General features: G+C 42.2%; 1 protein-coding gene across 1 annotated transcript in view; it reads left to right on the top strand.

Annotated features, from left to right (window-relative positions):
* The window catches only part of PIGN (phosphatidylinositol glycan anchor biosynthesis class N), a 618025-nt gene that overhangs the window by 517369 nt on the left and 86471 nt on the right, over nt 1-14185 (top strand). Inside the window, exon 26 of the mRNA XM_077492054.1 lies at nt 2025-2098. Coding sequence (XP_077348180.1) covers nt 2025-2098 — 74 coding nt within the window. The remainder of the gene's footprint in view (nt 1-2024; nt 2099-14185) is intronic.

Here is a 14185-nt window from a genome sequence, read left to right as displayed (position 1 = left end):
GGATGGATGGACGGACACACAGGGATGGACGGACACACAGGGATGGACGGACACACAGGGATGGACGGACACACACACAGGGATGGACAGGCATGTCTCACCCTCGGCTTATACACGAGTCAATAAGTTTGCCAGTTTTTTTGGGGGTAAATTGGGGGCCTCGGCTTATATTCGGGTCGGCCTATACTCGAGTATATACGGTAATTGCTTGGGAACGACCCATGGCCTTTGATTCCTGTCCTTTGTCATGCATTGATCTGATTAAGATAATGGTAGTTTTGACTTACCAGTAAATTCCATATAATGCAATACAGTACAGGTCACAGGTTTTCCTCCCCCGTCCCCGGTTTTCTCTTCTTGATACAAAACTGGAGTCCTATGAAGTAGGTTGGGTTATATGAGGGTGCACTTGGGGGTGTTTTCAGCAAAGTTTTTGCAAGTGTCCAATCACTTTAAAGTGGTTGCAAAGCCTTAAGATTTTTCACCTTAGTGCATGTGCATTAAAGTGAAAACCTTATGTGCTGTAGATCACCTCTTTTTATTACCTTTTCCTTACCTGAACCCGATCCAATTCGGTGATGTGCACTAGTACAGCAGCCCCAGCTGCTGTTGCTCTGCTCATTGGACAGATTGATAGCAGCGGGAGCCAATGGCTCCCGCTGCTGTCAAAAGCTGTGATGGGACGGGGCCAAGTCATTGGAGGCAGCAGCGGGACTCTAAAGCAAGCCTGCATGGGCACTCCCATGGAAAGCAGCTTTTTGCGGGGGCACCTGATGAAGAGGAGGGGATAGGAGTGCTGGCGGGGGACCCCGGAAGAAGAGGATCAGGCTGCTCTGTGCAATACCATTGCACAGAACAGGTAAGTATAGGCATGTTTGTTATTTTTATAAAAAACAAATCAAAGGTTTACAATCACTTTAAGGTAGCAACATATAACCCATGATCACTGGCTTCCTATCCAGTGTCCTTGCCCTGGGCTATAATCCAAGATATATGTGTATCTGACTGCATTCATTACAGCTTTAAAGGAAATCATTCCTTTAAAAGGAAATGAATAGAAACATGAAGGCTAATCTCTTTGCTTGCAATTTCTTGGGTCATGAACACAGAGCAAGTATGTAGGAATTTCCTGATATGACACTCCTTCAAAGTCAGTGATCCAGAGAACATTGAAGCCAGAAAGTCAGCGTAACAGCCAGGGAGCCACCATTTTGTATGTTAAATAGTTTTTATTGTTTTTTTAAGACAGCATTTAAAGAGCTAATGCGAGATGTACAAAGCATAGACAAGGCACGCAGGCCTATCATATTGCAGTGGTCAACCATTGACAAGTGTAGGTGATGCCATACAAATAATTGTAACCAGTGTATGGCCTTAGAGCCCTTGCATGGTATCAACAAGGGTGTGCAAAAAAGAAAAGTTGGAGAACGCCAGGTAGAGAGGAAAGTTAAAAATTGTTATTATTAATATATGAGTATAAATGAATAATTATATTAGCTTTCTCCTATAATTCCTCCTGTAATGTCCCATTAACACATTCACTGGTCTGCTTCAGTTTCAAATTACCTACTTTTTTTTATTCCTGTCATTCAAGTTTTCTTTCTGCCTTCTTTCGTATTAGTCCTTTTGAGACTAAAAAAACGTAATATGTAGAAATTTCGTTTAGGTTTTTAATAAGTCTTTCTTTTTCTTTTTTTAATGACTGGAATAAGAGGTTTCCCTGCCATGTGTCTCATTTTTTATGAATTGAATGCATTATTTCTTTAAACCACAAAATATGCCTTCTCCTACATTAACAAGGATCTGTAATAGAGCTTTTATTCTAGTATTCATTTGGTGTCTTTGTAACCTATGGTAAAGAAGAGCAGCATTAATTTGAAATACATCTAATATGCTAAATTATTCATGCAGAGCAAGAAGAATTTGCCCCATCATTCATTTGCCAGTTAGAGTTCACTTACCTAACGCTTTTACAAAGCTCTTAAAAACATTTCTCCTGTAAGATTCTGCTTTGTGTTTCACAGATTCTCATCCCTTTCATTATGGTGATGTGTGCTTTTGAAACTGTACAGATCTCAGCACAGATTTCTTCAAAAAGGTAAAACAACTATCAGTTAAAAAAAAGATTTAAATTGGGGCCTATTTACACTTATGCATTATGGTATAATGTGGTAAAATGCACATTTATTTCCCACTCATTAATGAGTAGCAACACGCATATCATAAAAGGATGCCATTTATTTTATTTTTTACAAATGGTTTTATTGATATTCAAGTTTTGCATTAATGTTATACAAATGATCTTATATAAAAAAAACACAAAACTGATAAAGAAAAGGTCTGAGGTGGGTACATAATAACATTTCCATCAAAATAGAAGGATGGCACAGAAAGTAGAGTCGCCAGATGTACAAGGATACACACAAGCCCAAATGCCGGCAGCAATGTAACTCCCAGGGTGGGCCAGTAAACAAAGGCAGTAGATGAAGTTGATGGTCTTAAATATATGAAAAAGAAGGAAAATTGGCTAGAGCACAAGGGAGAGCTCCAAATGGAAGGAGAGGAGGGGAAGAATAGAAAGCCTCCACCTGAATACCGATGCAGGCTGTAAAGAAAGGGGAGGAGTAAACGAAGGAGGTTTGCCCGGGAAGGGGAAGAGGACAAGAGTGGTTCCCGCTCAGTTCAGCCCAAAATGTAGCACAGAAATAGGCTATTCAATCAATCAAATAGAAAGTATAGAACAGTCCATGTTAAGATGATCATTGTAGGATATCCATAGCTCTCAAGTCTTCAAAAATTTTGCATGAGAATCGGTCAGTATAGAAGCAAGCATTTCATGGGCTATGGTCTCCATAAGCCACTCTCTGATCTTTTGGAAAGTTGATAAATGGTTAATGGCAGGCCTTTGCATGAGTCTGCCGGGCTGCCAGAAACACAACCCCATTAGCTTCCTTTGGGCCTTGGTCAGTGATGGGACTAATATGTGCAACGGGGCCTCCCGGGTGTCACGTGCCAGGGATCCTTTTTAAACTGATCTAATCATGGAGAAGACCCGAGTCCAAAATCGCAGAGCCTTCAGGCAGGACAACCAAATGCGATTCCCTGCACCCACGAAAAAACACAAAAAGGATGCCAAGGGTACACATTTGGCTATCTGTACTGGGTTATAAAGTATCTCTCAATAGTGAGTACACCCCTCACATTTTTGTAAATATTTTATTATATCTTTTCATGTGACAACACTGAAGAAACGACACTTTGCTGCAATGTAAAGTAGTGAGTGTACAGCTTGTATAACAGTGTAAATTTGCTGTCCCCTCAAAATAACTCACCACACAGCCATTAATGTCTAAACCGCTGGCAACAAACGTGAGTACACCCTAAATGAAAATGTCCAAATTGGGCCCAAAGTGTCAATATTTTGTGTGGCCACCATTATTTTCCAGCACTGCCTTAACCCTCTTGGCCATGGAGTTCACCAGAGCTTCACAGGTTGCCACTGGAGTCCTCTTCCTCTCCTCCATGATGACATCATGAAGGTGGTGGATGTTAAACACCTTGCGCTCCGCCGCCTTCCTTTTGAGGATGCCCCAAAGATGCTCAGTGTGGTTTAGCTCTGGAAACATGCTTGGCCAGTCCATCACCTTTACCCTCATTTTTTTTTAGAAAGACAGTGGTCGTCTTGGAGGTGTGTTTGGGGTCGTTATCCTGTTAAAATATTGCCCTGCGGCCCAGTCTCTGAAGGGAGGGGCTCATGCTCTGCTTCAGTATGTCACAGTACATGTTGGCATTCATGGTTCCCTCAATGAACTGTAGCTCCCCAGTGCCAGCAGCACTCATGCAGCCCCGGACAATGACACTCCCACCACCATGCTTGACTGTAGGCAAGGCAGTGACTCTCTTAGAGCAAAGTGTACGCATTACAACCAGTTACCTGAAAAGTCTGGGTTGGATTCTCAACTTAGAAAAATCTTCCTTAAAACTGCTAAGGACGCTGGAGTATTTGGGCTTGATTATAGACACAGCCCAGAAAAAGGTGTTCTTACCTCTGGCAAAGATCAGCTCCATACAAGAGCTGGTACGGATGGTCAGGTCGAAAAGAAATCCCTCAATTCGCCTTTGCATGAGGTTGTTAGGAATGATGGTGGCTTCTTTTGAAGCATTCCCCACTGCCTAGTTCCATTCAAAACTGTTGCAAAAGAGTATCCTGTCTGCTTGGAACAAAATGATCCAAGCTCTGTACTCGCCAATGCGGCTGTCCCCAAGAGTGTCCCAAAGTCTCAGTTGGTGGTTACGAACCCAGAATCTGCTGAAGGGAAAATCCTTCAGACCAATTGTCTGGTAAGTAGTAACAACAGATTCCAGCCTTTTAGGCTGGGGAGTAGTACTAGAGAAGACGACTGTCCAAGGACAGTGGTCAAGAACCAAAAGAGCCTTGTCCATCAACATCCTAAATATTCGGGCAGTGCATTTGGCTCTGAAAGCCTGGACTTTCAGGTTAAAGGATTATCCTGTCAGGATCCAATCCGACAATGCCACGGCTGTGGCCTATATCAATCACCAAGGGGGCACCAAGAGTCCCTCAGCTCAGAGAGAGGTGAACCATATTCTAACTTGGGCAGAAAGTAATGTTCCGTGCCTATCGGCAGTCTTCATTCCGGGAGTAGAGAATTGGCAGAGGGACTACTTAAGTCGCCAGCAGTTATTCCTGGGGGAATGGTCTCTTCACCCTGACGTTTTTTGGGCCAAAGATGGGGGACTCCGGACGTAGATCTTCTAGCGTCCTGATTCAACATGAAGTTAGTCAACTTCATGTCCAGGGCAAGGGATCCACTCACATGTGAAATAGATGTGTTGGTAACCCCATGGGATCAGTTCTTACTGATCTATGCATTTCCCCCTATTCAGTTGCTGCCACGACTTCTTTGCAGGATCAAGCTTGAAAGAAAGCCAGTAATTCTGGTAGCACCAGCATGGGCCAGAAGGTCATGGTATGCAGAAATCGTAAAGATGGCAGTGGAGGGTCCATGGTCCCTTCCACTAAGACCAGACCTGCTTTCACAGGGGCCGATATTCCATCCTTACGAATGCTAAATTTTATGGCCTGGCTATTGAAACCCGTTTCTGAAGAAACGTGGGCTTCCTGGGTCAGTTATCTCTTCCTTGATTAATGCAAGGAGGCCAGGGTCCAGAGCTATATATTATAGAGTCTGGAAGGCTTACGTTTCCTGGTGTGAATCCAAGGGTTGGCACCCTCTGAGATATATCATAGGCAGAATTCTTGCCTTTCTACAATTACACATAGGAATGAAATTGGCCTTGATTACTATTAAGGGCTAAGCCTCAACCTTATCGATCTTATTTCAAAGACCGCTTGCTACACATTCTTTAGTCTGGGGTTTCATGCAAGGGATGATGCGGATTAATCCATCAGTTAAATCACCTTTAAGCCCTTGGGACTTAAATTTAGTTTTGGCAATGTTACAAAAACAGCCATTTGAACCTATATAGCATATTCCCTTAGTCCTTCTGACAAGGAAGCTGGTATTTTTGGTTGCTATATCCTCCGCGAGGAGGGTTTTGGAATCGGCTGCTCTTTCTTGTAAAGAGGCATATTTGATTATTCATGACGACTAAGTGGTGTTAGGCCCTCATCCAGGCTTTTTGCCAAAGGTGGTTTTCACCTGAACCAAGATATTGTCCTGCCATAATTTTTTCCAAAACCATGTTCTGGGGAAGAAAAGTCACTACATTGTCTTGATGTGGTGAGAGCAACGAAAATCTATTTAAAGGCACCTCCTCAGATTTGTAAGGCTGATATCTTATTTATTCTGCCAGAGGGTCCTAAGAAAGGACAGGCAGCGTCAAAATCCACTGTCACTAAGTGGATTTGACAAGTGATAATTCAAGCTTATGATTTAAGGGGTCAGATTCCCCTGTTTCACGTTAAGGCACACTCTACCAGGGTGGTTAGTGCTTCTTGGGCAGTACGTCACCAGGCCTCCATGGCTTAGATCTGTAAGGCCGCAACTTGGTCTTCAGTGCATAAATTTACAACATTTTATCAGGTGGATGTAAGGAGGTATGAGGATATCGCCTTCGGGTGCAGTGTGCTGCAGGCAGCAGTTTAAGTCCTCAGGTCTGGGGGTGCCCTAAGGGTTTTCTCTCCCTCCCCTCAAATAGCATTACTATGGAACGTCCTATTAAAGTGGTTGTATACTAATTTTTTTTTACTTTTACCTACAGGAAAGCCTATAATAAGGCTTACCTTTAGGTAAAAAAAAATCTCCTAAACCTGTACGGTTTAGGAGATGTTCCCCTCGGTATGCACCTCTGACTACAGCGGCGCATGCGCACAAGGGGATTCTCGGCTGAAAGGCCGACGATGGCCGGACTCGGCCGGGATGAAATCTCCCGCGCACATGCGTGGGAGTGACGATATCGTGGCTCCGGCCACTCACAGCGCCGGAGCCGCGATACCCAGAAGAAACGCTGAGGGAGCATGTCAGCTCCCTCGGCGTGGATCGGGCCAGATGTTGGGGCCTCGTTCTAAGGTAAGTATTTCATAATGAGCTAGTATGCGGTGCATACTAGCTCATTATGCCTTTTGCTTTGCAGGTGGTAAAAAAAAAAAACATTAGCGGGTTTACTACCGCTTTAATTAATTGCTTAGGCTCTGTGTCCCATGATGTACGATTAAGAAAATAGGATTTTTTTAACAGCTTACCTGTAAAATCCTTTTCTTGGAGTACATCATGGGACACAGAGGTCCCTCCCATCTTTTATGGGGTTTAAGTATATTGCTTTGCTACAAAAACTGAGGTACTCCTGGAAGGAGGAGGGGTTATATAGGGGAGTGAACTTCCTGTATTGGGTATACCAGTGTCAACACCTGAAGGTGGCCCATAACCCATTAAGTACTTACTTAGGCTCTGTGTCCCATGATATATTCCAAGAAAAGGATTTTACAGGTAAGCTGTTATAAAAAATCCTATTTTTTGCTTACACATGATTGTGAAGTAAGCAGAGCTTCTCATCATTCAGTAAGTTTTGAAGAAAATCCCCTTTCAAAGTGCAAATTCCCTTTCAAAACGAAGAGTCCATTTGCCTTAACTAAATCAACCTCTAAAGCCCCATACACATGATCAGAAATTCTGCCAGCAAAAGTCGGATGTGAGCTTTTGGTCAGAAATTCTGACCATGTGTATGCTCCGTCTGACTTTTGCTGGCAGAATTCCAGCCAGCAAAAGATTGAGAGCAGGTTCTCTATTTTTCGGTAGGAAAAAGGTCCTATCCGAAAATGTGTTCGTCTGTACAAATTCGGCAAATAAATCACGCATGCTCGGAAACAATTCAATACATGCTCGGAAGCATTGAACTTCATTTTCTCGGCTCGTCGTAGTGTTCTACGTCACTGCTTTCTTGACAGTCGAAAGTTCCGAGAACTTTTGTGTGACCGTGTTTATGCAAGCCAAGCTTGAGCGGAATTCTGTTGGAAAAAACATCCGAGTTTTTTCAGATGGAAAATCCGCTCGTGTATACGGGGCATAAGTGTCACCCAACATATAGGAGGAGATTTACTAAAACTTGTGCACAGAGAATCTGCTGCAGCTGTGTATAGTAACCAATCAGCTTGTTCAATTAGGCTTTGACAATAAGCCCTCATTCACACTGAAGGCGGCTTTGAAACCGCACAAGTTCAACTGAACTCGCATGGTTTCAAACCCACAATTAAGTGTGTTTATCTGTGCGGGTTCATGCACTGATGTCTGGTGAAATCGCCCCCGATGTCAGCAAAAGTAATGCAGGAACTACTTTTGGAAATCAGTGCGGCGCCGCAAAGTCGGCATCACACCCATTGGGACAGTGCCATTGCTGGCAATAGGCTGTGATTTGGCATATGATTTGACCTATTAAATTGCACCGATGTGAACGGGGGCTCAAACCTTAAAGCTGATTGGTTACTATGCACAGCTGCACCAGATTCTGTGTGAACCAGTTTTAGGGCCAGTTCACATAGAAACGGACAGCTGGCGGGGTGCTTTATGTCTGCATTTTATCGCAGCTTTCATTGCAGTGTGAATGGGACATTCAGCAAACAATTGTTTTTAGTGTGTCCTTGTGGGGACAGGCGTTTTACAATACATTAAGTGTTACTGTATGTGAATTCACCCTTAGTAAATCTCCCCCATAGTATGCCTTAATCGTGGGCATATGGGGGGAGGGCTGTTATTGTAGACAATATATTATTAACCGGTTCCCGTCTGGCGCACACCGATGTACGTCGTCAGAATGGCACAGGCAGGTATGTCCAATCTTTAATGCTGCCCTGCCATTGCCAGCGCACCGCTGTGAGTCCGGTCGCGGGTCCCGCGGACTCGATCACCGCGGGCATACCCGCGATCGTCTCACGGGGTGGCTGAACGGAGAAATGCCGTTGTAAACAGCATTTCCCCGTTCTGCCTAGCAACTAGTGACGCTGATCTCTGCTCCATGTGATTGCAGCAGAGATCAATGTTCACTAAATGAAAGCCCAGCCCCCCACAGTTAGTAACACACCCCTAGGAACACTTAACCCCTACACTGCCACCCACTGGTTAACCCCTTCACTGCCAGTGTCATTTGCACAGGAATCACTGCATTTATATAGCAGTGATTGCTGTATAAATGACTATGGTCCCAAAAATGTGTCAAAAATGTCTGTGTCTGCCATAATGTCGCAGTCACAATAAAAATCGCTTATCGCCGCCATTACTAGTAAAAAAAAATTATTAATAAAAATGCCATAAAACTATCCCCTATTTTGTAAACGCTATAACTTTTGTGCAAACCAATCAATAATCGCTTATTGCAATTTTTTTTTACCAAAAATATGTAGAAGAATACGTATCGGCCTAAACTGAGGGAAAAAATGTTTTGTTATATATTTTGGGGGATATTTATTATAACAAAAAGTAAAAAATAATGTGTTTTTTTTCAAAATTTCGCTCTATTTTTGTTTATAGCGCAAAAAATGAAAACCGCAGGGGTGGTCATATACCACCAAAAGAAAGCTCTATTTGTGGGAAAAAAAGACGCCAATTTTGTTTGGGAGCCATGTCGCACGACCGCGCAATTGTCAGTTAAAGCGACGAAGTGCCGAATCGCAAAAAGTGGTCTGGTCTTTGACCAGCAAAATGGTCCGGGGCTGAAGTAGTTAAGGTCCAGTGCTGCAGATATAAATTTCCAGAAAAGAGTGGATCCAGCAGTGCAGAAAATTAACTTTTATTATTATCTAGCTAGCTACTTTCTCTTCTGTAGCTCCCCAGTTTATGCAGCAGCAAGTGATCTTTTTAGGGGTATACGATCTCACACCACAGCAAGCTCTGAATGCTAAAGAAAATGCATAATGGCAGAAATAATAAAAGTAGTTTTTCATTTTTTGCACACATGTACAAATCTGCATTTTTGGCTATAAAATTACTTAAAATCCCTAGAATATTATATTTTTTGGTAAACTATAAAAGAGGAGGTTGTGTCCAGTAAATAGATACCAAACATGTCAAGCTTTAAAATCCCATGCACCTGAGATATCGCAAAAAGCTACAGTACCTAACAATCTCCATAGATGATGCTTTAAAAGCCTTTAGAGCTCATCAGTTTAGTTTGAGTTAAAGAGGAAGTAAACCCTAGTGGGCTTTTCTTCCTTTTTAATTCCTTGCAAAATAAAGTCATAATGTGCTAGTATGCATTGCATGCTAGCACATTATGTGACACCTGCAAACTAGCCCCGCAGCCATCTTCACCCATCTTCCTTCCGTGGCCGCCACCTCCGGCTCTGTGACTGGCTAGAGCCATGTGACGTCACTCCCGCATGTGGGAGCTGCCGGCTATGCCTGAAGAAACGGCGCAGGTGGCCGTACCTTCAGAGCGTATGCGCAGATGACATCATCTGCGCTGTAAATATCTCCAGCAGCTATAGGTAAGCCTTATTCTACTTACAAAGTGAGGTTTACAACCCCCATGTAATAGCATTGGGCAGAAGACAGGTACTCTTTATAGAGACATTGGGGGTCTAATAGACACTAAAAAACTCCCCTGCCCCCCAAATCATGTAACCGAGCACAGAAAACAGGCAAAAGCAGATGGCTACTACAGCCATCAGCTTATGCTTAAACCTTCACTCTTCGTAAGTACATACACATCAAAAGAGCTGAACTAGTTAAAGACATTATTGTTAGTGCTCCTGCACACAATTTCTGTTCAACTCTAACAGATTTCTTTTGCAGTACTACAAACCACAGCTATATTTTCAGCTTTTAGCTGAAAAGATAAACTTGATTTTTTTACAGCCTGTTCTGTAACTGCTTTAGGCACATAAGTTTAACTGCTTCCCATCTGGCCATAATGCATAAATGGTCAGAAGGGAGAAGCGCCGATGCTGGTGGACGTACCAGTACATCCTACCGCCGTGCTTGTCCATGCTCTTTAGAGTGCAGAGGTGGGATCTGTGACCTGTGGTGTCCACTGGACATACCTGATCACTGATTGTTGGTACCATGCAGTCATTGTTTACTACTGTGTGAGCTTTGTGATTGGTCACAGCGATCAAATGGTACCAGGGCCAGTCGCAGCTGCTCTGTACCATCTAATAGCTGTGACCAATCACAGTAGTACACAATTTTTCATGAACGAAACCAGTACACAGCATTTTACCGATTTCTTATTACAGTGATCAGAGCTGTAATAAACAGTCACAGTATAAAAAAACTAAATCCTGACAACCCCGCCACCCCGAGTAGTACAGTGTCACTATGGTAACACTGCTCTGCTGCGAAAAAATAGCAAAATAATTGGCGTTGCGCTCCTAATAACAATAATTTATAAGAGTAATCTATAAATTGTAATAGCGTAAAAAAAATTCCTCAACGTAAACAACAATAATGTGTCCAATACGTGATAAAATTCTCAATAAGGGGAAACAATACACTGTGTCATAAAGTAAAATTCATCACAGATAAAGGGCTAATGTGCAAACAGGTAACCACATGCAGGTGTGAATAAGCAGAAGGCTTACACACAGAAGTAATCGTAACTGTGATTATTAAATCAACCTTGAGTGAAGAAATAAACAAATTAATAAATATAAATACAAAATATACAAAAAAGGGGAATAAATATGAGTCCAAAATTATATAAATAAATAGTTGGACACTATTCTGGGTACAAAGTGCAGGGTGCAGGTTAGGTGGATGTTCTAAAGGAACAGCGTGTGAAAGTTTCTTTAAAAAAACATCTGGTGACACTGTGCCTTTAAATACGGTGATCCTTCGGTGTTAGTAACACCCGTGAGTATACTAAATTATTACCTTACTGCTGTAAGGTAAACAGCATTTAGAAGATGGGGGGGGGGGGGGGTGAATCCTCTGGGTGGGTTGGTTCCTGAGTGTTCCTCCTATTTATCCCAGTATTAACGGGATTTCTTCGATCGCTTAGTTCTCAGTGTAGAGGCACCAGGGGACAGATGCTGCATCCACAGGTCCCAATTGTGGTCCCATTTCCCCGTTGCTACCGGCAGTGTCAGACTATCGGGTTCGGATGTTCCTCCATTTTTACCGACAGCCACAGTGGCTAGAAGCAGAGATCATCTTTTTATTTCATCAAACATTTGGGCAATATAGAGTGTTTTAGTGCATTAACCACTTCAGCCCCGGAAGAATTTACCCCCTTCCTGACCAGAGCACTTTTTGCAATTGCACGATCATGCAACGTTGTACCCAAACAAAATTGGCGTCCATTTTTTTCTCCACAAATAGAGCTTTCTTTTGCCGGTATTTAATTGCCTCTGCGGTTTATATTTTTTGCGCTATAAACAAAAAGAAGAGTGCCAATTTTGGAAAAAAATCATTATTTTTTACTTTTTGCTGTAATAAAAATCCCCCAAAAATATATATATAAAAAAAAAAAAATGTTCCCTCAGTTTAGGCCGATTTGTATTCTAAAAATGTTGGTAAAAATAGATCGCAATAAGCGTATATTGATTGGTTTGCGCAAAAGTTATAGCGTCTACAAAATAGGGGATAGATTTATAGCATTTTCATTATTATTCTTTTTTTTACTAGTAATGGTGGTGATCTGCGATTTTAATTATGACTGCGTCATTATGGCAGACACATCGGACAATATTGACACATTTTTGGAACCATTGGCATTAATACAACAATCAGTGCGATTAAAAATGCATTGATTACTGTAAAATGTCATTAGCAGTGAAGGGGTTAACACTAGGGGGGTTGAAGGGGTTAACTGTGTAACCTGGGAGGTGATTATAACTGAAGGGGGAGGGACTAACTACAGGAAGTGACAGATCATGGTTCAAAGCTAATAGGAACACACGATCTGTCACTCCTGTCAGAACAGAACAGGGAAGTGTGTGTGTTTACACACACTCGTCCCTGTTCTGTATCACCTAGTCATGATCGCTCATGGCTGGCAGTCATCGCGACCGTCGGCCATGAACATTGGCACCCCCGCTGTGTTACGTACAGTAATGTGATTTTGAGCAGGGGAGCCAGCCTGCCATAGTAAAACTGCGACGGCTGGTCCGGAAGTGGTTAAAATAAAAAAATTAAAAAATTCCCAAAAAAATGCATTTGAAAAATCTCTGTGCAAATACTGTGTGAAAAAAAAATTGCAACACCCAACATTTTAATCTGTAGGGCCTTTGCTTTAAAAAATATATATAATCTTTTGTGTTCAAAGTAATTTTATACCAAAAAAAATATTTTTTCATGTAAACAAAAAGTGTCAGAAAGGGCTTCGTCTTCAAGTGGTTAGAAGAGTGGGTGATGTGTGACATAAGCTTCTAATGTTGTGCATAAAATGCCAGGACAGTTCAAACCCCCCCCCCAAATGACCCCTTTTTGGAAAATAGACACCCCAAGCTATTTGCTGATAGGCATGTTGAGTCTGTGGAATATTTTAGATTTTGACACAAGTTTTGGGAAAATTACAAACTTTTTTTTTTTTTTTTTTGAAAGCCTGAAGGCGATGATCGGTTTTCAGGGTCCTGTACACGGATAGGTTACCAAAAAGTCTCACACATGTGGTAATTTCACATATGCCCGTGCCATGTTTGAGCAATAATTTTGTGACAACTTTGTGCAAAAAAATATAAAGTTTGTAATTTTCTCACAATTTGTGGGAAAATATAAAATATTCCATGGACTCTATATGCCTCTCAGCAAATAGCTTGGGGTGTCTACTTTCTTAAAATGGGGTCAGTGGGGGGGGGGGGGGTGTGCTATCTTGGCATTTTATGGCCTTTGAATCTGTGATAGGTAGTGAGGAGTGAAATCAAAAATGTACACCCTTAGAAATCCTGAAGGTGGTGCTTGGTTTTGGGGTCCTACACATGCCTAGGCTCCCAAAAAGTCTTACACGTGTGGTATCCTCATACTCAGGAGAAGTAGACCCTGCAACTCTTGCATAAACCAATAAATATACCCTTATTGAATTTCTTTTTTTTTTACCAGATATGTGGATAAATACTAGTTTCTTTATCATACATCACAAGACACAGAGCCTGTTAATATAATAACTACTACTTGAGACGTCCCAAAGCAATATTCTTGAGGGGAGGGAGACACCATCATAGAAACTGCCACCAAAGAATGACCTACTCTGCTATTTGTAATATGGTAAAGCCAAAGGCAGTATCTTCTACGTAATTGACATCGACCTGGTAAAATCCTGTAGGTGCATAAACCAAAGACCAAATAGTGATCTTGTGAACCAGGGCCACTGACACCTGATGATGGATGGCCCAAGTTACTCCCCCACACCTGGTAGAGAATCTCTCCCCATGTGTTTTTGACATTTAAACCATAGGCATCATTGATAAACTGATAGATCAACTGCTAAATATTCAACCTAGATGTAGTCTGCCCTTTCTGGGCTCTTATGGCATCACAAACTAGGATTCCTGACTTGTGCCTGACTTGTGCAGACTTGTCCTGAGCATTTGAACTACCTCTAGAGTAGGTAGTGATCTTTCTTCTGCCGACTGTGGATTAGGAGAAAAATAAAAGGCAAGACACTGTCCTGATTCAACTGAAAACTAGAAACCACTTTAGGCAATAAAAATGGATGAGGGCGCAACATCACCTTATGATGCGAGACCAAGAACGGCTCCTTGCATGAAAGA

This window comes from Lithobates pipiens, unplaced genomic scaffold, assembly GCF_037356315.1.
Source record: "Lithobates pipiens isolate NorthernLeopardFrog02 unplaced genomic scaffold, aLitPip1_a1.2 Scaffold_19, whole genome shotgun sequence".
Classification (NCBI taxonomy): Eukaryota; Metazoa; Chordata; class Amphibia; order Anura; family Ranidae; genus Lithobates; species Lithobates pipiens.
Note: the sequence above shows the minus strand (reverse complement) of the source record. Positions and strands in the feature narration are given on the sequence as shown.